The sequence below is a fragment of the Equus caballus genome, chromosome 1 (assembly GCF_041296265.1).
Source record: "Equus caballus isolate H_3958 breed thoroughbred chromosome 1, TB-T2T, whole genome shotgun sequence".
Taxonomy (NCBI): domain Eukaryota; kingdom Metazoa; phylum Chordata; class Mammalia; order Perissodactyla; family Equidae; genus Equus; species Equus caballus.
This window is the reverse complement of record NC_091684.1, coordinates 79,345,217-79,371,255: the sequence shown is the minus strand read 5'-3', so window position 1 is coordinate 79,371,255 and position 26,039 is coordinate 79,345,217. Positions and strand designations below refer to the sequence as shown.

The window sequence follows — 26,039 nt, the reverse complement described above, 5'->3', positions numbered from 1 at the left end:
CACATTAAAAATAAAGTGAGTAGGGGCTGGCCCAGTGGTGTAGTGGTTAAGTTTGTGCACTCTGCTTTGGTGGCCTGGGGTTCACACGTTTGGATCCCGGGCGCAGACCTAAGACGGCTCATCAAGCCATGCTGTGGTAGCATCCCACAAAGTGGAGGAAGACTGGCATAGATGTTAGCTCAGCCACAATCTTCCTCAGGCAAAAAGAGGAAGATGAGCAACAGATGTTAGCTCAGGGCCAGTCTTTCTGAAATAAAACAAACAAACAAACAATAAATAAACTAAGCCTTGTCTAGCTTCTGCCTGGAATTCTTGAGAGTTTACTTTAGGCTCATGATTTCTCTGAATTTTTATGAACCAAAAAAATCCACAGATATTTGGTTCCTACTTTAATACTATTTACAGGACAGAGAAATTATTTCTCTACAAAACCTCATTAACATGGAAGAGTACGGCACACTCTCTCACTCAAAACGCATAATTTACTGTTTGACTTCACAGAGAAAACCTTCATGGATACTCTATTTGGCAACACTACTGCAGACAAGAAACAGAGAAGAAGGAGAAATGTTTCCCTATGTTTACAGTTCTCCCTGAAACTGACTTCAAATGCAGCAAGTGAGGTTTCAGAGATACTTTAATGACACTGAAACATCTGTGTGTGTCTCAGAGTGGAGTGATCTTCAATTTTTCATCTTAAGTAGTACTGTCCAACAGGACTTTCTGCAATAATGGAAATGTGCTAGGTCTGTACTGGTCAGTATGGTAGCCACCAGCCACAAAGGGCTATTGAGCAAGTAAAATGTGGCTAGTGTAACTGAGGAACTAAATTTTTAATTTTAATTAAATTTAAGTTACCACATGAGGCCAACGGTTACTGCAGCGGACAACACAGTTCTAGACCATGGTATTACTTCGTGAAACTAAAGCATCAATATCTTAGCTTCAAAATGTTAATTCACAAAGTTTTGCAAAACACTTCTGATTACTAAACTATCAAATTTCCAAAAGTTAGTATTTTGTTACTAAAAACAGGGCAACCTTTTATTATTACCAAACACTGTAAAGTGATTAAGATATAGATACATTTCAAGACATCTTACCAGAAGACTATTTTATTCGACTGCTAAACAAAGAATTATGAATGGAAGTTCTCTATAGTGTTTTCCAAACTTTGTCAGTATACAACATTCTTTAAACCATCTAAAAGTTAAAAAAATGAGAAGAGAAAAGGGAATTTGCTTCAGCAGAGAAACAGAGTAGCAATTAATTTCTGTTAAAACATCCAACTTTAAAAGGAAAGTTCAAACCTGAGACAACCTTACTCTTACAATGAGAAAATTAGGAAGAAAAGTTTTTGGTTAACAAAAAAAATCTTTTAGGATTGTAGATGAAATAGTCAAATGTCTGTTTATAATCTTTAATTTATTAGCTTACATCTATGTACTTAAAAATATATAAGGCAATATATTAATTCCTGAAACAATTTTACTCTAACTCTTCACTTTCATCTTCAACACCAGAGTCCCTGTGGTCACTTAAGCCGCTCTGAATCATCAAATTCCACTTTCTAGAGCACACCACCTTCGCATCTACCAAATCGGCTATGAGCGAGCACTTTGTGAATCCTCATGATGCACTCACTGGAAATCTTAACCCGAGCCATCAATCCCCATTCAGGTAGGCAGAACTTTTTTTTCACTCATCACTCACTTATTGATTCTATAAATATCCCAAACTAGCATCGAATGAGGTTGTTTCAGCCCAATACGTGTTTCCCAAACAGCATCTTGTTGTTCCAAGAGTAACTGAGTGTCCTTCAATAGGAGAGGTTTGAACACGAGGTGATATCCTCTTTTCAGAGGGACACTTTTGCGGGAAACCTTGCCTTGTCATCAGGCACATATAGAATACCCTTGAAGATAACTTTTAGGAGAGAAGGCTGCCTGGAATGACCTAAGGGTTTCTTCATGCCTTCTGTAAGTACTCTCTCAGCTTCCAGATTTGGATTAAAATGCTTGTCTCTGCTAAGTAGTTATTTTCCTTTTGGAATCACAGGCAGACACAAAGCTGCCAGGACAGGTGGATGAGCCTTCCCTACTTTTAATACAATGCCACAGTATTGTAGGTAAGCCCAGTTTTTCCAAAAAGCTAATCTGAGGCTGTGTGTAATCAACTTAAAAACTTTCTACTGCCTCCACCAGTGTGGAGGATAAAAAAAATTCAATCTCCATTGTGTCATTTCGAGGTTACTCTGATCCACCTTCACTTACCTATCTGGTGAGTACCACCCCACCCTCTCACCTCCAGGGGCTTTGGTCAAGACTCCTCCATTAACTGGAGGTACCCCTACACTGGCATTCCAGCTTGGTTTAGCTAAATCCCACTCAGACTTCACAGCTCAGCTCCTCTCTCCCTCCCAAAAGCTTCCTTTAACGTGGCCCCCTCTACTCCCTGAACCTAGGAAAAAACATCTACAGCACTCACAATACTCTTTGTTTCCTACACCACCACTATCAAATTCCTAACGCTTACTGAGCATACACCACTGGCGAGACACTATTTCAAGTGCTGCACATAGATTATCTCCTCTACATCTCAAAACCCTGTAAGCAAGCTAACACTTTTCAGACAAGAAAGCTGAGGCCCAAAGAAGTCAGACACTGTCCCAAGGTTCTGCAGTGCTGGGACGAGAACTCAGGCCAACTGGCTGCAGGGTCTGAGCTCTCACTCTTTACAGTGTCCTGCTGCCCAAAGGGTTTTACATTAGATCAGGGGCTTTTTGGGGGACATAATAGTGAAGGCTTACCAGATGCTTGCTGAGAAAATGATCAGAACAGTTACTACCTGAGAAGCTGTGTGCCCCATGAAGAGAGGCTGCAAGCTTTACTTCTAGTACTGTCCCCTGGGTAATGCTGGTTTAACACAGGATCTCTAGGGCTCTCTTCCAGCTAAAATAGATCATCAAAAACAAACCCTCCCTTTCTCCCGAGATGCCCTTCATAGGTGTTGTGACAGACATCTGTTTGCAAAACAAAACCCAAAAAACTAGTTACTGAGCAGTTAAGTGAGGCCTTTACCCAGTTGCACAGTCACAGAAGCACACAGAAACCTCATATTTAGAGGCAGGACCAACAAAACTATTCCAAAACATACTAATCTGATTTATTGTTGATGACAAAGAAAAATGCTCAAGGCAAGCCCACCTTTTCGTTTCCTAATTTAACAGTGATTTTCAAGGGAGGAGGGATTTGTAGTTCACTAAAAAAAATCAAAATTAGTATGCTTCACAGATAACACAAAAAAACTTTGGCCTACAAGGAATCTAGAAAGTATCTTGCTAAAACCCAGGAAATTATAGTAGCTAATAGTTAATATTGACAGAGTGCTTTTTATATTTCAGGCATTTTCACATCCATTATTCCTTTTTCTGGTACCCTTTAAAAGGTCCACTTTTTTTTTTTTTTTGAGGAGGATTAACCCTGAGCTAACTGCTGCCAATCTTCCTCTTTTTACTAAGGAAGACTGGCCCTGAGCTAATATTCATGCCCATCTTCCTCTACTTTATATGTGGGGACGCCTACCACAGCATGGCGTGCCAAGCCGTGCCATGTCCACACCCAGGATCCTAACCTGGAACCGGGGGCCCCGAAAGGTAATGTGCACACTTAACCGCTGCGCCACAGGGCCGGCCCCAAGGTCCCCTTTCAAGTTATCAGTCATTATCCCATTTTACAGAAGAATAAACTGAGGTTAACAGAAGTTACACAAATAGTTACATGGTTTCAACCTTAGGTCTATGTAGTCATCAAGCCCCATCCACTATATTAAGCTTCTTGGAGTTTAAGATGCGGCACAATCTCCCTTTCCTACACCCATTTTCAAGCAGGGCTGTGACCAAGGCTGGAGAACAGCTGCTGTGTCCTCCCTCTACCCTACAACTCAGGTATTTCATACATTTCTATCATCTAACAGAAGACGAACTCCGCCCTTACTCTTCTTCCCAACACGGCGCCCAACTGTTTAATTCGCGGGAATTACCATTCTAAGATTTCAATCTGCAAGGTCAGAGTTTAGGTAATTTAAGACGAAAGCCGCATTGGATTGGCAGATTTACCTTTAGATCCCAGAACCACAGAAGCTGCGAGATCCGCATTATAACGACACTTTCACAACTGATGGGAGAACTGCATAAAGCTTTCCTGTACTCCACTTCCGCTAAGTCTAAAATGACACCCTATTTCTAACCATCAGCTCACTTCGGACCAACGCCTTACCTAACACATTTTCAGGAGCCTCGCGAGGACCGCCTAGGCGCACAAACCTTACACGCTGTCATGAGTTAACCTCCAAGGCCACCTTGCAGGTCGGATCCTCCAGCAACACTTAGTCTGACCCGAGACCTCCCCTGTTACATGCAGAGGTCGACCTCACGCCCCTCCGCTCACAACCACCATGTGCGAAGTTTAATCTTGAGTTCGGCCAAAGACATTTCCTTTTTCCTTAAATGAAGAAAGAGGTTTGGACCTGTGCTCCCGCCTGGCTGCCCGGTACTCAGGACCCTTCCCGACGAGCGCCCGAGGCCGCCCCGCAGGACCCCGGGCGGGAAAGCGGAGCCCCCAGGGGGTGCGGACTACAGGCCACGCCGCCGGCCGCCGGGACTCCAGGCCCAGGGCGGAGCAGCGGCCGCGCCCGCGCTCCGAGCCCCGCCCCGCCCCGCCCCGCCCCCACCGCCGCCGGCGGGACTCCGCGCGCCCCCACCCCCCAGGCCTCCGCGCTCCCGCGCTCCCTCCCTCCCCGGCCCGGCCTCCCGCCCGCGCCCCGCGCTCACTGAACATCCCAGGCGGCTCCGGCTTCTCCCGCCGCCGCCGCCTCCGGGATCCGGCTGCTTCCGCCTCCGTCGTCCCTGCGGCAGGTCTCGCTCCGACGGCCGCCTCAGCCGGGCCCCCGCGCCCCGCGCCCCGCCGCCTCCGCCGCGGCTCTGGGCCGCCGCTCCATGACTGACTGACACGGAGCGGGCCGCGGGCTGGGCGCTCGGGCCTCCGACGCGCAACTGTCTCCGCCAATGGGCGAGGCGCCTCGGTGCTCGGCTGGCAATGCCTGGCGTGCGCGCCGCCCCGCCCCTTCGCGCCGCCGGCGTCGGGCGGAAGGAGCGCCCAGGGGGCCGCTCCCACGTGGTGGGCCGCGCGGAGGCCGACCTAGCCGCCGCTCTTCTCGTCCCCGCCCGTGGTCCCCATCCGGGGCTGGCCTCGAGGGCAGCACCTTACCTGAGGACGGCCCACTGCCCCCGCCCGCGGCCCTTACGTGGGCCCGACCTCCAGGTGAGCACCCGCCCCAGGGCCGACCCTCCGCTCGAGCAAGCAGTCCCTACCCAAGCCGGGGCCTCAGGTGAGCTCCTTACCTGGGGACGGACGCCCTTTGCCCCGGCTCTCGGCCCCTACCTGGGGCCAACCTCGAGGTGAGCTCCTTACCTGGGGACGGCTCTTTGCCTTCGCCCGCGGCTCGGACCTGGGGCCGACCTGGGGCCCACCTCGAGGGGAGCGCCTTGCCTAGGGACTACCCTCCGCCGCGGGCCTGGCCTCTCCCGTAGTCAGCAAGCGCTGGGCGAGAGCTGACTGGACTCTCTTCTTCGGCGACCTCTCACATCGCTCCTTGTTGCTCTCTCCTGACTCTCATTACTTGGTTTCATTCTGCTGGGCAGGATTCAGCATGTGGCCGCGCGTAAGCGGCCTTTGCGTGCGTACTAACGGCGCTCTGCTTCCCGCATCGGGCTTATTTTCACGTCGCCGAGGGCGCCGAGAGTGGAAAGTTGGTAGAACCCGGAGGGTATCTGGAGAGTCTTTGTTGCCAATTCTGCAAACACTTTTTAACTACTTTGTAGCTGTCGCGATGGCTGTCTAACATTGAACTTAGAAGTTAAATAAGTAGTTGTTGAACTGGTTGGTGAAACAGGAAAACTGACAGCGCTTGACTGTTCTTGTTCTCTGTAATAGAGTGATGGATACCATGCTGAATGGAAGTGTCCTTCACCCAGTGTTCTCTCATTCTGTGTATAGTTAGTTACCTATGGGAATAAGTTCCGAAGGTAGGTCTGTAGGATTTCAGGCCCCAGAGATTTAAAAAATGCAAGTGATCTAGCCCTCAGTGTAGCAAATTCTTTTGGTTTGACAGTATTTATATTAGAAACGTGGAACTGCGATCGTTTTTTGGCATTTCCATTGTCCTGTTTTGCTTTTTATTTTCAATAATTTTATTTCACTATTAAGCATCAAGAAAAATTTTCTCTTTTGAGGAACTGACTTGTTTCCCTTTGTATAATGAAAATGGCTTAACCTGATATGTTTCCCCTTTTTACTGTGACTTTTAGGAAACTCAAAGCTATGTTTACCTCGGTTTGGTAGTAATTGTAGGTGGTTGGTATGTTTACTTTCTTTCCTTATTCATGATTTAATTGTATTCTATTTTTACAGCCTTAATTGTGTAAATATATTTTGTAGAGTCTTTGGAAGCAATGTATGTTTGTAAATGTATACATAACTGAATGTAGTGAGAAGTTACTGTTGCAGCTGAAATAACAGTATTTGTATTAGGATTGGGTTTATACTGTATTTCTTTTTACTTGCAGAATTTTTCTCCATATATTGCTTGTTTATCTCTTGAAGCTCTTTAATGGAGCTGGTCCTAATACATAATACATAGTATATTTCAGAAGATTTGTGCAGAAACTTTTTCCATCTAAAACCATGTGTGAATGAATCTGTTTTCAAAGTACTTTGAACACTTTGCATTTTGTCCACTTGAATTCCTGCACACGCACTTCTGGGGTTGTGGTGTTTGATCACAGCAGGAAAACTTGTACCTATGTGTGTGTTTTCTGCCTGCTGTTGTCTGAATTTCCCCTGGAAAATTCATGGGCTCAAGCGTCTTATGTATAGACTTGGGCTTGACAATTCTGTTGATGTGTTTTAATTCATTGAAAAAAAAATTTTAAGGACTATATATTATTTGACAATAAGATAGATAATGTTTATTTTCTGGTGCTTGTTGAGTTTGACCTTAATCTAATATTTTTTTTCCATTGTTTTAAATCTTAGAAAAAGTGTAGCAATGGCTGCTGTTTATTCTGGCATTTCCCTTAAGCTTAAAAGCAAGGCAACTTCCTGGGAAGATAAACTAAAACTAGCTCACTTTGCTTGGATTTCCCACCAATGCTTTCTTCCAAATAAAGAACAAGTAAGTTTAATGTGAAACTTACATTTCTACAACTTAAAATAATTAACACTTATGTAAATTGCATATTGACACTTAGTTAAGATTTTAAAAGATTAGAGAAAAGATTGGGGAAGGAAACATGGTTGGAAGTTAAAAGTAATGTCAGTGAAAAAAGGTATTGTAAGGAATTACATTAGTAAAGTTTTTCTGTTACAAAATCTAGTTAGCATTTCTCTTATGTTCGGAAACATCTCTTATATTCTGAATGAAGTATGTGTATCAGTGAACAAATTGGGAATTAGGTTACAGAAGTTAAGTTCTGCGTCTTTAGGCAGCTCCATTTACTTGTAAATCCAAAGTGATGCTCCAGTAGTGTTGCTTGTTGGTGCTTTGTTAAACATCTTTGGACTTTGATGAATTGAAGGTTGGGAAGTAGAGAAGGTTTAGTATTTGTACTAAGCCGTTCTAGAAATAGATTAGGAACTAAGAAAGACATCGCTCATTTTTAACATTTCTCAGGCTTATTTGGCTAAAAAATACTGTGAATACAATGGAGACACCAGGATGATGAGCTCACGAAATTGGATTAACATACACACGTATGCTGGTATTAAGACAGCACAAAATGTGTCAAAGATGGATTACATCTGTTAAAATGATGATGAGGTACAGTATGTGGAGCGCTGTCATATTTGCTAGTAGTTCCTAAATCTGGCTGCACCTGAGACTCCTTTTGGCAGCTTGACAGTCACTTAGCAAATGCTACACAGGGTAAGCCAAAAGGGGAAGTCATGGCAGACAATTCGATCAAGGGCTTCACTATCTTATCCTGAGAGGTTTTTTTCCTTTTAGCATCTGTCACTGTTCATTCTGTTAGTGACAGTTCTCGTATCATGAACTGAGGCCTCACCACCTTTCCTCATGTTTATGAATCAGGAAACATGTCACAATAATGGAAACTATATATGTTCAACCCTCCTTTTCATAAGGCACTTGTGCATTATTTCACAGAAGACTCTCTGTCTTCTGCGTAAGGTAAATAGATTGGAGGGTTAAGCCATGGGTAACATGGGCAGCCTGGGCACAAACCCCTGTCCTTTGACTCTACATTTTTACTTTTGTGTGTGATTCATTTTGTGGCCATTCTGAGCAATTCTTGTGCTTCCAGCTTTTAAAATTTAGTACAACTTCAGAGAAGTTAGAAGTTAGAAGAAACTGTTGTTTCACTTGAAATTTTTTATTTGACCCATGAAGACAAAGTTCTTTTTTGTTGTTGTTGAGGATGATTGGCCCTGAGCTAAATCTGTGCCAATCTTCTTCTATTTTGTATGTGGGATGCTACCACAGCATGGCTTGAGGAGCGGTGTGTAGGTCCACACCTGGGATCCAAACCTGGGAACCTGGGGCTGCTTAGGTGGAGTTTGTGAACCTAACCACTATGCCACCAGGCCGACCCCCAAAATTTGTTGTTTTCTTTTTTTATTACTTCTTTAATAATAAACATTTTAAGATACCTGAATATGTATGCAATAAAATATTACCAAAGATAAGTTTTAAAGGATAGTTTTTTCCGCTGACAGTTGGATTTGCTTATGCATGGAATGTCCCTATAAATGCCTGTCCTCTTTCTTTGTTGCTAAAGAAATTCATTTATTTTCAGAGTATATTTCTTCCAAATTCAGGTATTACTTGATTGGGCAAGACAGTCGTTGGTTGCATTTTATAAGAAAAAACTTGAGCTGAAGGAAGACATTGTTGAAAGGCTTTGGATCTATATAGATAACATTCTGCACAGCAGAAAATTGCAGAATCTCCTCAAGAATGGAAAGACAATTAACCTTCAGATTTCCCTAGTCAAGGTAATTAACAATTTCCTGTGTTGTCCTGTATCTGTTACATGCATCTCTGTTGATTTCCTGTTAATGCTAGAGGCTTGTTTCAGGTTTAATTATATGAAGATGCAGCAAATATCAAGGTAGGGGAGGAGAAGGAAATAATACTATTAGAATTATAATAGCAACTCGTATTTATTGAATGTGTATTGTATGCTCTACACTGTGCTAAGCACTGTTATTTAATATTCAAGAAAAGCATAGAAGTGTTTCATAAACTGATTGTTGATTACCTTTTTAATTGGAAAAGATGACCAGCAAATTATACTGCTTTGTGATTTTCCCCCCACCTTTTTGTTGGCTTAGAGGGAAATCAAAGGCCAAAATCTGGATAGGAATTGCTGCCAAGGTTGTTTGACTCAAAGTGATTTTGAAGTCGGAGATCAGAATTACGAACCTCATTGTCAAAACTGAGTATCATGAAATACTGTAAGAGTAGCTGGTGACAATAAACAGTACTACTAATGAGCACTTACTGTGTATCAGGCTCAGAGCAGTTAAGTAAGTTGCTAAGAGTCACACAGCTAGTAAGTGGTTGAGCCGGGATTTGAACCTAGATCTGCTTGATTGCAAAGCCTGTTTTCTTGACCATAATACCATCTCACCCATATGAGTGTGCAGGCTGAAAGAGAAGAGCCATAGAGGCTGGTAAAAGAAGAATTAAATAGTTCAGCTGCCTGATGATTCATAGGCTTTAGTAGTTCTTGAAATTCTGTTCTAAATTGTGTGTCGCTTTTAAAAATAATAGACGACTGGTCACCAAAGTGGGTTATTCTGAATGGTTCTTTGCGAGTGTGGGAAGAAAATCTTACGACATCTCTATATGTTTAAAAAAAAAGTTATGTTTTAATTTTCATGCATGCTTTATAATTATATAAATAGTAGTACTATAGTACATGCATACAATTTATAAATAAATTATCCTTATTGGGTGTAAGTGTGGAAAAAGTTTTTGTAGATGGATTATGTAGTCAGAAGAATTTGGAAATCACTGTGGTAATGCATTGGCATTTAGGTATTTGACATTTTTGTTTCAGCTTTTCCAGAGAAAGCATTTCCTTGAATGGAGATCATCACATCTGTGTCATTTGGCTACTGATAACTTAGCATCCAAGATAAATTTGATTCTCAGATGCCGTAAGACTAGGAGCAAGTCACATAGCCTATGAGTGAATTTAGGAATCTGCTCAGCCCTCATAATTTCTGGTGTTTGTGAATTTCTGATTTTTGGAAGGAGTAGACTGTGGGGTTGCTATATAATAAGTAGTTATCTGGCATCAATGGCTTTCCTTTTTTAAGAGTGCCTTTTGCTTTGTCTTTTTAAATAGAAACAGTATAATTGACTATAAAAATGTATTTTTGATTACAGGATCATAACCCAAGGTTACTGTCCGTCCACCTGTAGCTTCTAAGCTGAATTGCAGGTTTAGGATCCAAGAAAAAGTGATCTGTAGAGTTTAAGCTTTACAAACCCCAGCTCTTTAAACAGGGACAGCAGATTTACAAAGGCATCAATCCCTTTCTCAAATGTATATTGATAGGAGGTGGATGTGTGAAGGAATTAAAACAGGTACTTTACTTTCCTTTGGTACATTAAGTAAATGTTAAGTTCATTTAGATATGATAATCTGGGCATTTCGTTCTCATCAAGGTGAGGGCAAGGAGTGAGTTTATTGATTCTGTTGTATTTTTTGTGTATATATTTGGGTTTAGAGTCAGTAATGGTTGTCTTTCTTTCTTAATGCTCAGATCATAAATGAGAGAATAGCCGAGTTCTCTCTTTCGGGATCCCAAAGAAACATCCGTGCTGTGCTGAGTTGCTGCCAGCGCATCCTCTCAACACCTGCCCTTGCTGTCATCTACACAGCCAAACAGGAGCTGATAGTCACCTTGTTGAGCCAGCTGTGCTGGTCCACCTGTAGGCAGCCAGAAGCAGCTGTGGTACCCCAGTTATTCGAGGTCATTCACCTGGCCCTTGGCCATTACATCTTGATCCAGCAGCAGCAGGTCAACCCAAGACGTGCCTTTGGGGAGGTGACTGGGCATCTGCTCCAGCCCTGCCTAGTCCTGAGGCACTTACTTTCGGGGGGCACGTGGACACAGGGTGGCCAGGGCCAGCTGCGGCAGGCACTGAGCCGGGATGTTAGGAGTCAGATTGAGGCCATGCTTCGAGGCGGAGCTTTTCAGCCCGAGCTACTCTCATCCTACAAAGAGGAGCTCTTGGAGCAGCAGCAAGGTGACCAGAAGATGGGGACCATGAAGAATCTTCTAGCTCCCATGGACACTGTGATTGCTAGATTGGTAGATACCAGCTACTGTGAACCATCCCTTCATGCTGCTGTTGTAGCCAACTCAGTGGCCTTGCTATATAAGCTCTTTCTAGATTCTTACTTCAAGGAGGGGAACCAGCTTCTCTGCTTCCGGGCGCTCCCCAGGCTATTTGGCTGCTTGAGGCTTTCCCACCTGCCAGAGGAGCAGATAAAAGCCCTGTCCACCTCAGACTGGACCACCGAACTCCTGGTTGTGGAACAGCTATTGAACTCTGTGGCCAACAGTAATATCTACAACATTGCCACTGATAGGATTCGGCATGGAGAAGCTCAGTTCCACTTTTACCGCCGTTTGGCTGAGCTGCTGATAAACCATTCCCAAGCCTCTGTGCCGGCCTGGTTCCGCTGCCTCAAGGTTCTGATGTCTCTGAACCATTTGATTTTGGAGCCAGACCTGGATGACCTGTTGGCTTCAGCGTGGATTGATGCAGAAGTAACAGAGTTTCGAACCCGAAAAGCCCAGGAGGCACTTATCAACACTCTCTTCCAAACATATGTCAAACTCCGGCAGGTGCCACGGTTGTTTGAGGAGATTTTGGAGGTGATCTGTCGTCCGGCTGCTGAGGCGCTGAGGCAGCCAGTGCTGGCCGCAGGGCCCTCCACGGTGCTCTGTGAGTGCCTCCTGGAGTTGCCCCCCAGTCAGGTCTTGGATGCATGGTCCCTTGTGCTGGACAAGTTCCAGTCTTTGGTCTTGCCTTCTCTGCGAGCTGATGTCGACATGGCCCTGAAGTCCCTGTCCCTGAGCTCGCTGCTGCACTGCGTCATGTTCAATATGAGGAGTCTGGACAATAGCACACCTCTGCCTGTCATCAGACGGACACAGTGCACGATGGAAAGGATGCTCCAAGAGCTCGTGAAGCCCCTGCTGCACATTCTCCTGGACTGCCAGGGCCCAGACTGTGAGCTGTGGCTACAGAAGGTCAGTGACTCTGCGCTCCTGCTCTCATACACCTGGGCCCAGGTTGATGCCATGCTTAGTCTAAACTGTAGCCAGTATCACTCTGTGTCTGGGGCCTTTACTGGTGGTGTTCCAGAGGTCTCTGACCTCCCTTCATTGCTCCCAGGTATAGAAACATGCCACTGGAAGAAGATAGAAAAGCTTGTGGCTCAATTTGACACTCTCGGCAGATATTGCTTAGAACACCTCTACCTGCAGAAAATGAAAAGGACTTTGGTGCAAACTAGTTTCCTGTCTGAAGCAGCCCTCCACTCTCTTAAGTGTGATGCTGCCTACATTCTTGGTTCTGGCAGAGAAAGCTTGACTCAGAGGACCGCAGCTTCCTGGGATGGTGAAGTGGGGACAGTGAGTGCACTCACATACCCCGTAGCACACTGGCACTTGGTTATGTCAAATCTCTCCATTTTAATATCGTACCTCTCTCCAGATGATGTGAGATACCTGGCTGATGTCCTGCTAAGAACTTTACCAATGAGCAGAGCCCAGGAAGGCTCAGCAGATGAGGAGCTAAATGTCACACTTGAGAACATATCCAAGGCCGTCCTTCACAGCCCTCTCTTTCCAGAAATGCAGTCCCTTCATTCTGCTTTCTTAATGTGCCTAACTGCAAGATGTACTAGCATTCTGTGTTCTGGTGTCCAAAGTGACTCTAGTCTTCTTAGTCAGCAGCTTCCCTGGCTTTTTGTAAAGGACCACATGGTTGTGGCTCACTGGGAAAACATATTTGCAAAAGTTGGACCTGATGTTGTAGAACCAAGAGGAGAAATTGCCCAAAACTTACTATCCTTGGTCAGGAGCGACTTTCCCATTCAGCTGGAGGGGGAACAATTAGACAGCATCCTGCGGCTTTTAGAAGTTGTTTCTACTCTGCAACTGGACAACCTCTTGAGTCCCCATCATGTGTGTTATTTTCTTCTGTTACTGTCCATGGCCATCAGCAAGGTGGGGGGCTCTTGCTCCTCCTCACTGAACCTCAAGTTTTTGATGACTTGCTACCAGCTCCTTGCTTACCTGCAAAGGGGCAAAAGTGCCCGCTCAGTGCTCAAAGTCATGTACATTAGTGATATTTTTGAGATTGTACTGACCTCATTGTTCAAAATGAGTAGTAGATTTCTTATTGATATGGATGACCCTTCTTGGTTGGAATTCCTCCAAGTGATAGGGACATTCTTAGAACAGCTCATGCAGTTGCTTATCCAGATAAAGCTGAGCTTGGTGCTCAATTTTGGGAAAATCATCGCATTCCTCTCAAGGTTCAAACCGTACACTGAAGCAACTTCAGGCAAACAATTGGAAAATCAAACTCCTCTGGGCAGGCAGCTCCTTCTGGTGTCTTTAACTAAGTTATGCCAAGTCCTGGGGCCTTTTGTTAAAGAATGGATGCAGCAACACGAGGCCACAGAAGCACTGCCTGAGCTGTTGCAGCAAGCCATTCTCCATACTGGAGTTGTGCTCCAGCTCTGCTTGGTACATGGGGCGCAGGGCCGGCGCCTTCCCTCTGCCTTCATCTCGTCGGTTAGCACACTCTTGGAAGCAGATGTGGGCCAGCACTCCAGGCACCACGGGACAGAGATTTCCCCAATGACAGACAAAATGCAGCTCTCCCATCCTGCCCTCTACCAGAGTGTTTACTCTCAAATACTGTCAGAGTTGCCAGCTCTTGCAGGAGACACTCAGTCTTTCCAGGCAGCTGTGCGGTTTTTAACTCTGTTCCTTTTGGCCCCAGAACTACATCCCAAGAAGGATTCTGTTTTTATCTCCATATTTCATTCTGTGAGAAAAGTTCTTGCAGGTAAGATCTTTTCTCTTGAGTTGATTCTGCACTGCAGAGTTTTTGGTGAAAGCTAGCTAAGTGGCCGGCAAAGAGAGCTTCCCCCCACCTTGGAGCAGGTGTTCATTTCAGAAGGAACGACACGGTGAGTGGTGAGAAAACCCCCCTCCCGTCGACTCCCAGGAATGCATTTCCAATATCTGCCTTCTCTGCACGTGGAAGCAGCACCCTCACAGTTGTGTCCTTGCCTTTTTATACAAATGGTATTCTTATCGATATGTTGTTTAGCACCTTAGTTTTTCACTTATTTTGGAGATTGTTCTAGTTTATAGTTTTGAGATATACTATTCTCTTTTAGTTTTTATCTGTCCTGGCCCTGGATGGTCAACAGATAAATTCATCCTTATTAGTAGGCTCTTCTGTATTAGATCTTGAGTGCCATCAGTTGACTTAAGAAAGATACAAGATCTGCCAACTTTTAAAAAATGCAAATGACTGATTTTTAGGGAAATTCATAAAATCCCTTGAGGGCAGAACTTCAACCCCTAGGTCTCAGTGTGGTGCCCAGCTATCATTGGGGCTATAGGTGCTGGCCAGAAAGAGGCTCAGCCTGTGATGTCATCTGGGCCTTTCAGTTGGATATTGACTTTCTAGGCCAGCTGATCAGAAACGCAAACCCAGCCAGTGTCTTCGTGCAGGATGATTCGATATCTCTTGTCCTTTAGGTCAAAGGTTACTGGGCTAGATTTCATCCCTAACTGTTTCAAGTTGGTGTGGGTTCGTTTTGCCTTTTTGTTTTGGTTATTGAGGGGTTGAGGTTAGTTATGATAGTCCTTTGAGGTGAGTTTGGGGGGTGGTCCATCAGCCAAGCCTAACCCTCAGAACCCATGCCAACTTCTCTATTTCCCTGTGGAGAAGCTGTGATGGGCGAGATGGGGCCACAGTCATGCTCAGATACAAAAGCATTAAATGAGGCCTTGTAGGAAGTAAAGCTGACTAGTCTGCCTGGGCCAGCGCCAGAACTGAAGTGTGTGGCCTGAATAACGCTGCTATTGTCTCCCTTTGAATAGCCTTTCTATCTCTGCCTTGATTGTGGATTGACTGAAAGGCTTTGGTGTCACATGTTCTATCTTATTCTTTCAGCAACTTTTTTAAGGAATGGTGTTCACCTTCTTAATGGGGGCTAAAATTTAGTCTTTTATTAACACTAGTTACAGTGTTCTAAATTAATGTTCTAAGAAATGGCAGCTGGTGGTCTAAACCTCTGCCCCCTCTGCCCCTTTGTTAAACAAAATATTGTGTTCCTCCTTTTTTCCTCCAACCTTTGTGAGTTGAGGTTGCCTCTGAGTTCTAACTGTGTGTCCTTTGGCTTGTGGTACTTCTGACTCCAAGGACAAAATCTCAGTCATGCTCTTGGAGGGGATGAGGCCAGCTGCCCTACTGAGCCCTCAGACCACGGGCCCAAGTGTTGCCACTTGGTCCATGCCTCATACACCTGAGCTGCTGGACTGTGTCTAGAGAAGGGACTAGAGGAGAGAGAAGTCTGGAAGAAATGCCAAGTGAGGAGTCGCCCAAGGCTTTGGGCGAGAGAGGGAGCATCAAGGTGGCTTTGAATAACCAAAGGGTGGCCACCTGTATCCTCAGACTTGATTCACATAGGTTTCAGCTCATAAAAATGAGCATTTGTAAGGATACTTTCTCACAGTGGAATAGACTACCTCAATTCAATTATAGAAACCATCACTTTTAAAAATGCTTAAAATGCTTAAAAATGTGTGGAACTCTGTCCTACTCTGGAGATGACTGAAGTGTTGATTTTGACCTATCTAATTAAGTAAACAGGCACTCACATAAATTATACAAATTACAGGACAGTTGCTATAAAGTGGCCCAGAACTATGGACTTTGGGTTGAAAGGTGCATGCAGGCAAAGTGTTAGTAAGCAGTGGCCTCAGAGGGATAGGTAGGGCCAGTGGAGATGGTGGGGAGTGCTAATGCTGAGCCTTCCATGTGGTAGACACTCCGCAGTGCCCTTTATTTTATTTGCCAACCACAGGAGTTGGTGCTGTTCTGCCCATTTCACTGATGTGGGAATTAAGGCTCAGAGAGGTCATGAGTCCAGGATCTTACAGCTTGTAGGAGACTCGGACCTACATCTTTCTCTCAAAGCCTTTGGTCCTCCCCTCCCCACCATGCTGTATGTAGTAAGCAAAGCCCTGGGACGTAGGAAGGTATTCTGGCAATGTGGAATAGTCTGATGGGCTGAAACATGGCTGGAAAGATAAGCTGGGGTCAGATTATAAAGGGCCTTAAAGGCCCTAACCTCGAGTTTTATTCTGAAACTGTGGGCCACAGGACCCTGGGACGATAGAAGGCTGTCCCACATTAAGTGGGAAACAGCTGGATGACTGACAGGCAGGTCCCCAGAAGTTTGAGATTCTTTTAATCTCTTTAACGTTCCCATCTGTTTAAAAGTACCATCCACCCCTGTGTTCCTACTGATTATATAAAAGAATAAAAGGAAAGTAGAAAAAAAGTATAAAGAAAGTAAGAGTGACCTATCTCCCATGGTCCAGAGTTAAGCACTGCTAAACATTATCATTCTGTCAGGCTCTTCTTTGCACTGTGTGTGAGATGCTGGTGTCATGCTGTAAATGTTGTGTGTCCTGCTTTTTTCACCTACACATGAGTATTTCCATGCCGCTGAAATGGTGACTTAATTTGTTGGCTGCACTCTGTTTCATCATATAGCTGCTCTGGTTTGTTTCACCTGCCTCTTGTCTATCACATCTTGACAGTTTTGATTTCTTTTCCACACAGATCCTGCAATTTCAGTTCAGGTAATTCAGGATTTTGAACCTCATTTGGGAGCCTTGTTCACCCAAATGTTAGAGGTTGGGACAACAGAGGACTTCAGGATGGTGATGCGGTATATTCTCCAAGGATTAGACATCTGTAATATGTGGAGAGCAGATTTACAGGTGTGTAGCTCCTTTCTTGCTTGTGTGGCAGGCATGTAGACAGTATTTGCTCAAATGGGAAAAGTTATTTGAGATGCAGCGTCACCCCTAAAACTAATTAAGCACACACAGTCAGACCAATAGACACTATAGGCAAAAAGGGAGTTTGCGGAGGGAGCTCTGGCCTCTCGAGAGGCCCAGGGCCTCAATGTAAGGAGGTCTTATTTTTCAAAGGGAAACTTTTTCAAATTGCAACTGTGTGTTCTTGTTATGTGAAATACTAAATATGATATAAATGTTGACATTAACGTAAAAAGTTAAATTCTGTTCATCCATTGTTTAAGATCTTCCCCGTCATACTTTTTGAAAAATTTTACTTGATTTGGTCATACAGCCTGGCTCCCATTTGAGAATCACTCAAGTTAGCAAGCTGCCCTCAATCCTTTGCGCCTTTGTTTATTTGGTAGTTGCTAATAAAGCCCTGTATTTGCATTTGGCATTACGTATTTTACTGAGCCCGTGCATGGAGATCACATGCTAGATTTGGTACTCTCAACGGCCCATGCATTGGACTGGTCAGATATTGTCCCTGCTTGCACAGGAGGAATAAACCCACAGAGCTAACTATTGTGGGGCCAGGATTACGACCCAAGTCTTCTAGTTCTGAGCTTTCTCTGCATCACAAGTGGCTTCTTGATTTCTGATTATAATCAACACACAAGGATTGGGTTTTGATTTGGGTGGGAGGAGAGCTGGAGAGGGTAATTTAGGTCAGAGTTGGGCAGCAGGGAGAACTCATGTCTCCTTTACGTGAGCATGAGGCCCAGGCTGGACCAGATTGGCTGCTCTGCACTGCCTGCAGCACTTGCCCATCTCTCTCTGGAAGTTTTCATTGTGCGTCTTTGCAGCACGATTGAGCTATAGCTGTGAGAAGGCTTCTGGGCTTCCCTTCCACAAGCCAAGGAAAAATAAACCATAAATTTCTGTTTAAACCAGTCAGATAGTCGGAGAAGATTCACAAAGGAGATGACACTCAAACCGAGCATTCATAGGATTTCAGGGGGGTGGCCTGGAGTGGAAGGACATTGCTATGGAGACAGGGTGGAGGGTGATGTGTGCACAACATAGTGAGCGTGTCCTCTGCTGGGAGCAGAGGATGTGTGAGTGTGAGAAGATGGACGGGCAAGGGAGGCATCAACGTTCAGGCCCTTGGTGGGTAGACACACCCTGCAGGTTGGTGGGAGAGGGGGACCTAAGCTCAGGGGAGAGAGTGAGCCTGCTGACAGGGTTAGGGATGGGGATTAGGGAATGTGTGTAGGGATGTGTCTAGTCAGGGAGTGAGAGGGAAAGCGAGGAGCAAAGGATGGAAGCCAGAATTTTGTGGGCTGTGGGTCTGCAGTGTTAGGGGAGGAAGAAGAGACTAATGTGACGCTGAAATTGATGGTGTCAATCAAACGCCTGGCACAGCGTCAGATATTTATTGACAGAGGCACTCAGTGAAGATAGTTTCCTTCCCACATACTTCCCTTCACATGGTTTAAGCCCTCCCCTGTACTCCCACACCTAATCCAGCTGTTTGACTTTGTCCGTGTTTCCTCCTTTTATCCGTGAGCATATACAGTTTTTGCACAGGTAGGTTACAGCCAGCCTCCTCTTTCCACACTGTTTTGACAGGATGGGATATCTATAATTAGACCAGAGTACTTGTTTGTGGCCTTCTTTTATTTTACTCTCTGGCACATGTACATGTTTGGTTTAATGAGATGCTAATGAAAACAAGCGCCCTTACTCTGTCCTAGTTCTCCTCATCTTATTTGTTGATTCCCTGACTGTGTGGTGACATAAAGGACATCACCCTCAGGACTTAACCCCAGCCTGGTTTCATCCATGCCCCGACACCAGGGTTCTGACGGGCTTCTGCTTTATCGCCTCAGCACCAGAGACCAGGCTGCTTCCCAACATGGACTTCTTAAGAGAAAGCTTGGCTGTTTCTGCTAAGTTTTTTTCCTTTTATCCTAGGCCATTTTATCTGCTGTTACATTGATCAAGTTGCTACTGAGCTGCCTCTTCAGTGGAGAGAAGGCAAGTTTGTTCTGGCGTGCGTGCCCCCAGATAGTCACGGCTCTGATTGTGAGTACCCTCTGGATTGTGCCCTGTATCTCATCCCTCTTCTTCCTGTAGAGACAGAAGGCGGTGTTTTCTTCTGCTATTTTCTGAGTTTATGCAGAGTATGTTTTGGGGCTGCATCCTGAAGGTGGCTTTGAGCAGAATGCTTTTTTGTCAGTACGTGTCCTGCTGGTGCTTTTGTCTGTCTGCACACATGGGTGTCCTCAGTAGAGACGGGGTGTGAAGGGGCATCGAGGAGCACTAGGGAGCATTGGACAGGCAGTGATAGAAAGAATGTGGTGGCGTGATGAGGCTACTGTGGGGGCCTGTCTAAATTAGATGAGATGAGGAGGAATCTTGGGGCTTTCTTTGCCCCCACAAAATTTTGTGATCAGTTCAATGCATTCATTCCCTTATAGGGGTGTGTGTGTGTTTAAATGACGCACATCTATGACGCAGTAAGAAATAATGGCTTTATAGAATGGGGTAGTAATGTTACGGGTAGGTTATTGATATAATCTCACCTAGATGTTACATTTTGGTACCTGGTGAATATACACAGTAGATACATGACTTTTTGCTTCACTAGAACACAAACTTACTTCAGCTTGGGACTATCTCCATGTTTCTGCCCTTTGAGGAGTCTGGCGTCAGTATTCTTAGACCTGGATTCAAAAGAGCAGCATCTATTTTAACATTGTTATCAGCTCTCATTCTAGCGTTTGTTACTGACAGAATTGCCCTGGATTTGCATATTCTCAGGGCAGAAGGTCTAAAGAATAGACTTACATTCTCTTCTGTTCTTCCATTTTGTTGTGTCGTCACTTTCCTAGGAATCTCTATTCGTGGACGAATCCCATGTCTACCTAGTATGTGTAGTGGGCAGCAGGAGGAGGAATGGGGAGCGGGTAGAGGGGCCCATGTGGTGCGTGATCTGTGTTGGCAGTCCACATTGATATAAACACAGGCTAGGAACTGCTTAGGTAAATATAAAGGGGATAGCATGAAGTCAGTGCAGCCAGAGTACCCAAAAATAGATGAGCATTGTGAGAGATAGGCCCCCAAAGCCTCACAAGGGTGCTGTTTACAGATGGCTGTGTGAGGAGGAGGGTCATGGGTGAGCTCTCCCAGGTTCTGTATGGAGGACTTTGAGCTTTCCCTCATCTGGAGTCTGTTCTCTCCCTCCTCTAGAATGATAATTGAACATCTTTAACTAGAGTTGATTTTTAACAACTGTAACAAATGAAGTTTAATTATAGATGTGGAATGCATCATCTTTTTAGGAAAATGTTATCTATGTCTGATGTGAAGTTTTCTTGTTCTAAGTTGGATGAGTCAACTCTTTTATAAGAAATTACTTCTCTTCATGGTAGATGAATCCAACAAAAAGTGTGGACTGAAACAGCCAATTCCATAGTAGGTTGCCCTTGGAGATTGGACACTGGCCTCCTTGTCTCTTCAAACTGCCCACTGACCACATCAATTCATTTTGGAGTGTGGACGTTCTTACCCCTGCCACTTCAGTTTTTACCTGCCTGGTTCAGTTTTTTTGTTATTTCTCTGGAAAGTTACCTTCATTTTCTTTCCTTGATTCCTTCTTGTCGTAATAGCTACAAAACCGAGAGGCTTGTCAGGAGCAGCCTGTGCCCCTGGCAGTGGTGGGGCCCATTTTGGATGTGCTGGCCGCACTGCTGCGGCAGGGGGAGGAGACCGTCAGCAACCCGCACCATGTCAGCCTGGCCTTCAGCATCCTACTCACAGTCCCTTTGGACCACCTGAAGCCCTTCGAGTATGGGAGCATCTTCCCAAGAGTGCACAATGTGCTCTTCTCAATCCTGCAGTGTCACCCGAAGGTAAGGAGGAGGAACAGGGCACCAGGCAGCCTTTTCTTTATTAGCAGGGTCATTTCAGCCATCAGAATAGCAGCTGTAGAACTTTACTGTTGCAGGATAATAAAAATAATGATTTGCTAAGCAAACTTTTTGGTTCCAGTAATTTCCAGGGCCAGAGCAGTTTCTCAAGCACACAAATGCTTGACCTTCACATTGGGCTGTTTGTGTGAGTTCGTCTTTGTTGGATCTGACACTTTGAACAGTGTCTGTGTACTAGCTTTTAAGAAAGCTCATTAGAAATTCTGTTTTTGCAGACCACATATTTAAATATTACTTACTTGCTTAGATCTCTTCTTGGGTTTCTAATTCAAATGGGTCTAGGGAGTGAGGCATCCTGAGTTCTCAGTTGACAAGTATGCTGCCCTTTTTTTGTTTGTTTTTTCCTGCACTCCTTTATTTCATAAAACAATTTTATCTAGATGTTTTACATGCATTTTTCAATATTACTTGGTCATTAGTAGATCACTTTTCTTTTTATTGAAGTATGCTGTCTTTTAAATTAAACTGAGACTAGGAATTAATGTCCCATAGAAAAGATGCCAGTTCAGCCAACATTTATTGAACCTTTGCTGTGTGTCTCATTTCACCCCTACAGCAAGTCTGTGAAGTAAGTGGTTATCCCATTTTATTGATAAAGAAACTGAGGCTTAGAGCTGTTAAGTGATTTGACCAGTGTCACCCAGCTGAGTCCACATCTTAACTTCAGTCTGCTGATTTCTTTAACCAGTGTTCTTTTTCACTGTACCACCTCCATACATGTGATGCATGGGAACTCATAAATAGGATAGATGAACATATACACAGGCACACATATTTTTAAGTATTTTAATGTTATAAGGTTAGGGACCTGCCGGCAATGCAGTTTTTAAAAAAATTTATTCTGGGGCCGGCCCCGTGGCTGAGTGGTTGGGTTGGCGTGCTCCGCTTGGGTGGCCCAGGGTTTCGCCGGTTCAGATCCTGGACGTGGACATGGCACTGCTCATCAGGCCATGTTGAGGCGGCATCCCGCATGCTACAACTAGAAGGACCCACAACTAAAAATATATACACCTGTGTACCGGGGGCTTTGGGGAGAAGAAGGAAAAATAAAATCTTTAAAAAAAAAAAATTTATTCTCTGGCAAATTAAGCACTCATGACATTGGGCCGCACTCCACTGCCTTCCCCACTTAACAGTTGCCTTTGGCCCTGCCCCACTTGTCAGCATCTTTGTTATTAAATCTCTCTGCTGATTGTTAGATTTTTATGTGATCAAAGAATATAAATGCAATACAAATCAGTTACAAACTGAAATTGCAAATCTTGCAAAAGCTGCAGGATTTCATGTAGTTGATGAAAGTAATGTTAGAAAACTGTGCAAATCTCCTGCAGGACAAATAATACATGACCGTTTAGCAGAATTAGACTGTTGAATGAAAGGAGAAAATTGATAAGAATAATGACATGGTACTGCAGTCAAGAATGATGTGACTGATGGTAGTAGCTCACACTCATGTGGCCTGGGGGATAAAGTAGGGGCAGAGGGCCCCATGTGGTACTTGCTCACAGTGTTGGCAGTGTGTACAGTAGGTCCGAGTGGATAAAAGTACCAGGCTAGAGTGTGCTTAGTTGAGTGTAAAGGGGGAAGCATGAAGTCAGCATAGCCAGAGTACCCAGCAGAACACTCAGCAGCTAATGCTGTTCTAAGCACTTCACATGTTTTCACTTATTTAATCCTCATGACAACTGATAATTATTATCATTTTGCAGATGAGGAAACAGGCACAGAAAGGTTGGGTGACTGTCCAGGATCACACATGAAGCCAGGGTGTGAGCTCAGATAGTCTGGCCCTGGATTTGTGTGCTTTTAATCAATTTGATAGAGGATTAAGAGAGCTCCCTGGGAAATTTGATGAAGCTCTGGAAAGCTTTTGCAAAAATGATCTCTTTCTGAAGATGTTTGCAAAGGTTGATAATTTCACGTAAAGATTGTGATGTTAAGCTATCAAGAATTTGGTTGGATAAATTATACCAAAGAAAGGAATCCCAGCACTTGATTTACTCTGTTCATTCTAAGAATTAGAGCAGTGCTGTCCAGTGGAACTTTCAGTGGTGATGGATGTGTTCTGTATCTCATTGTCCAGCATGGTAACCACTGGCCACACTTGTCTTGACCACTTGAAATGTGGTCTAGGAGCTATATGACTGAATTTCCATTTTAATTAATTTAAATTTATGTAGCTACATGTGGATTGTGGCTGCTTATTGGACAGTATATTGTTTTGATCACAATCTAAGGATGGTTGAGTATAAAAGAAGCACGTTTTATAATTTTTTTTTATTTTTTTAAATTTTTTTTATTAATGTTATGATAGATTACAAGCTTGTGAGATTTCAGTTGTACATTTTTGTTAGTCATGTTGTGGGTACACCACTTCCCCCTTTGTGCCCTCCCCTCGCCCCCCCTTTTCCCTGGTAACCACCGATCAGATCTCCTTGTCAATATATTAACTTCCACCTATGAGTGGAGTCATATAGAGTTCGTCTTTCTCTGACTGGCTTATTTCGCTTAACATAATACCCTCGAGGTCCATCCACGTTGCTGTGAATGGGCCAATTTTGTCTTTTTCTGTGGCTGAGTAGTATTCCATTGTGTATATATACCATATCTTCTTTGTCCAATCATCTGTTTCTGGGCACGTAGGTTGGTTCCACGTCTTGGCTATTGTAAATAATGCTGTGATGAACCTAGGGGTACAAGGGACTCTTGGGATTTCTGATTTCAGGTTCTTAGGATAGATACCCAGTAATGGGATGGCTGGGTCATAGGGTATTTCTATTTTTAACTTTTTGAGAAATCTCCATACCGCTTTCCATAGTGGCTGTACCAGTTTGCATTCCCACCAACAGTATATGAGGGTTCCTTTTTCTCCACAACCTCTCCAACATTTGTCGCTCTTGGTTTTGGATGTTTTTGCCAATCTAACGGGTGTAAGGTGATATCTTAGTGTAGTTTTGATTTGCATTTCCCTGATGATTAGCGATGATGAACATCTTTTCATGTGTCTATTGGCCATATTCATATCTTCTTTTGAGAAATGTCTGTTCATGTCCTCTGCCCATTTTTTGATCGGGTTGTTTGTTTTTCTGTTGTTAAGCCGTGTGAGTTCTTTGTATATTATGGAGATTAACCCTTTGTCGGATAAGTGGCTTGTAAATATTTTTTCCCAATTAGTGAGCTGTTTTTTTGTTTCAATCCTGTTTTCCCTTGCCTTAAAGAAGCTCTTTAGTCTGATGAAGTCCCATTTGTTTATTCTTTCTATTGTTTCCCTCAAGTGAGGAGTTATAGTGTCCGAAAAGATTCTTTTGAAACTGATGTCAAAGAGTGTACTGCCTATATTCTCTTCCAGAAGACTTATTGTTTCAGGCCTAATCTTTAGGTCTTTGATCCATTTTGAGTTTATTTTGGTGTGTGGTGAAAAAGAATGGTCAATTTTCAATCTTTTTCATGTGGCTGTCCAGTTTTCCCAGCACCATTTGTTGAAGAGACTTTCTTTTCTCCATTGTAGGCCCTCTGCTCCTTTGTCGAAGATTAGCTGTCCATAGATGTGTGGTTTTATCTCTGGGCTTTCAATTCTGTTCCATTGATCTGTGGACCTGTTTTTGTACCAGTACCATGCTGTTTTGATCACTGTAGCTTTGTAGTATGTTTTGAAATCGGGGATTGTGATTCCGCCGGCTTTGTTTTTCTTGCTCAGGATTGCTTTAGCAATTCGCGGTCTTTTGTTGCCCCATATGAATTTTAGGATTCTTTGTTCAATTTCTGTGAAGAATGTTCTTGGGATTCTGATTGGGATAGCATTGAATCTGTATATTGCTTTAGGTAGTATGGACATTTTAACTATGTTTATTCTTCCAATCCATGTGCATGGAATGTCTTTCCATCTCTTTATGTCGTCGTCAATTTCTTTCAAGAAAGTCTTGTAGTTTTCATTGTATAGATCCTTCACTTCCTTGGTTAAGTTTACCCCAAGGTATTTTATTCTTTTCATTGCGATTGTGAATGGGATTGAGTTCTTGAGTTCTTTTTCTGTTAGTTCATTGTTAGTGTATAGAAATGCTACTGATTTATGTATGTTGATTTTATACCCTGCTACTCTGCTGTAGTTGTTGATTATTTCTAATAGTTTTTCTATGGATTCTTTGGGGTTTTCTATATATAAGATCATGTTGTCTGCAAACAGCGAGAGTTTTACTTCTTCATTGCCTATTTGGATTCCTTTTATTTCTTTTTCCTGCCGAATTGCTCTGGCCAACACCTCCAGTACTATGTTGAATAGGAGTGGTGAAAGTGGGCACCCTTGTCTTGTTCCTGTCCTCAGAGGGATGGCTTTCAGTTTTTGTCCATTGAGTATGATGTTGGCTGTGGGTCTGTCATATATGGCCTTTATTATGTTGAGGTACCTTCCTTCTATACCCATTTTATTGAGGGTTTTTATCATAAATGGGTGTTGGATCTTGTTGAATGCTTTCTCTGCATCTATTGAGATGATCATGTGGTTTTTGTTTTTCATTTTGTTGATGTAGTGTATCACGTTGATTGACTTGCGGATGTTGAATCATCCCTGTGTCCCTGGTATAAATCCCACTTGATCATGGTGTATAATTTTTTTGATGTATTGCTGTATTCGGTTTGCCAAAATTTTGTTGAGGATTTTTACATCTGTGTTCATCAGTGATATCGGCCTGTAGTTCTCCTTCTTTGTGTTGTCCTTGTCAGGTTTGGGGATCAGAGTGATGTTGGCTTCATAGAATGTGTTAGGGAGTACTCCATCTTCCTCAATTTTCTGGAATAGATTGAGAAGAATAGGTATTAAGTCTTCTTTGAATGTTTGGTAGAATTCTCCAGAGAAGCCGTCTGGTCCTGGACTCTTATTTTT

The 26,039-nt window shown here is 43.8% G+C and overlaps 2 protein-coding genes across 18 annotated transcripts in view; one reads left to right on the top strand and one right to left on the bottom strand.

Annotated features, from left to right (window-relative positions):
- TAF5L (TATA-box binding protein associated factor 5 like) overlaps positions 1–5,973 on the bottom strand; it is a 30,790-nt gene extending 24,817 nt beyond the window's left edge. The window contains exon 1 of one of the 6 annotated variants that reach the window (XM_070228325.1): positions 5,472–5,973. The gene's annotated coding sequence lies outside the window, so the exon portion shown is untranslated. Of the gene's footprint in view, positions 1–4,277; positions 4,719–4,831; positions 4,964–5,471 lie in introns of those variants that run through there. The other 5 variants (XM_023646271.2, XM_070228336.1, XM_001497583.5 and 2 more) reach the window with 5 other exon arrangements.
- Positions 5,004–26,039, top strand: part of URB2 (URB2 ribosome biogenesis homolog) — a 34,049-nt gene continuing 13,013 nt past the window's right edge. Inside the window, exons 1-8 of one of the 12 annotated variants that reach the window (XM_070228283.1) lie at positions 5,092–5,321; positions 7,095–7,233; positions 7,732–7,878; positions 8,895–9,071; positions 10,854–14,184; positions 16,984–17,144; positions 19,143–19,253; positions 20,840–21,082. In XM_070228283.1, the coding sequence (XP_070084384.1) occupies positions 11,268–14,184; positions 16,984–17,144; positions 19,143–19,253; positions 20,840–21,082 (3,432 nt within the window). In that variant the 5' untranslated portion in view covers positions 5,092–5,321; positions 7,095–7,233; positions 7,732–7,878; positions 8,895–9,071; positions 10,854–11,267. Of the gene's footprint in view, positions 5,459–7,094; positions 7,234–7,731; positions 7,879–8,894; positions 9,072–10,853; positions 14,309–16,983; positions 17,145–19,142; positions 19,254–20,839; positions 21,083–26,039 lie in introns of all 12 variants that reach the window. The other 11 variants (XM_070228300.1, XM_070228295.1, XM_070228290.1 and 8 more) reach the window with 11 other exon arrangements.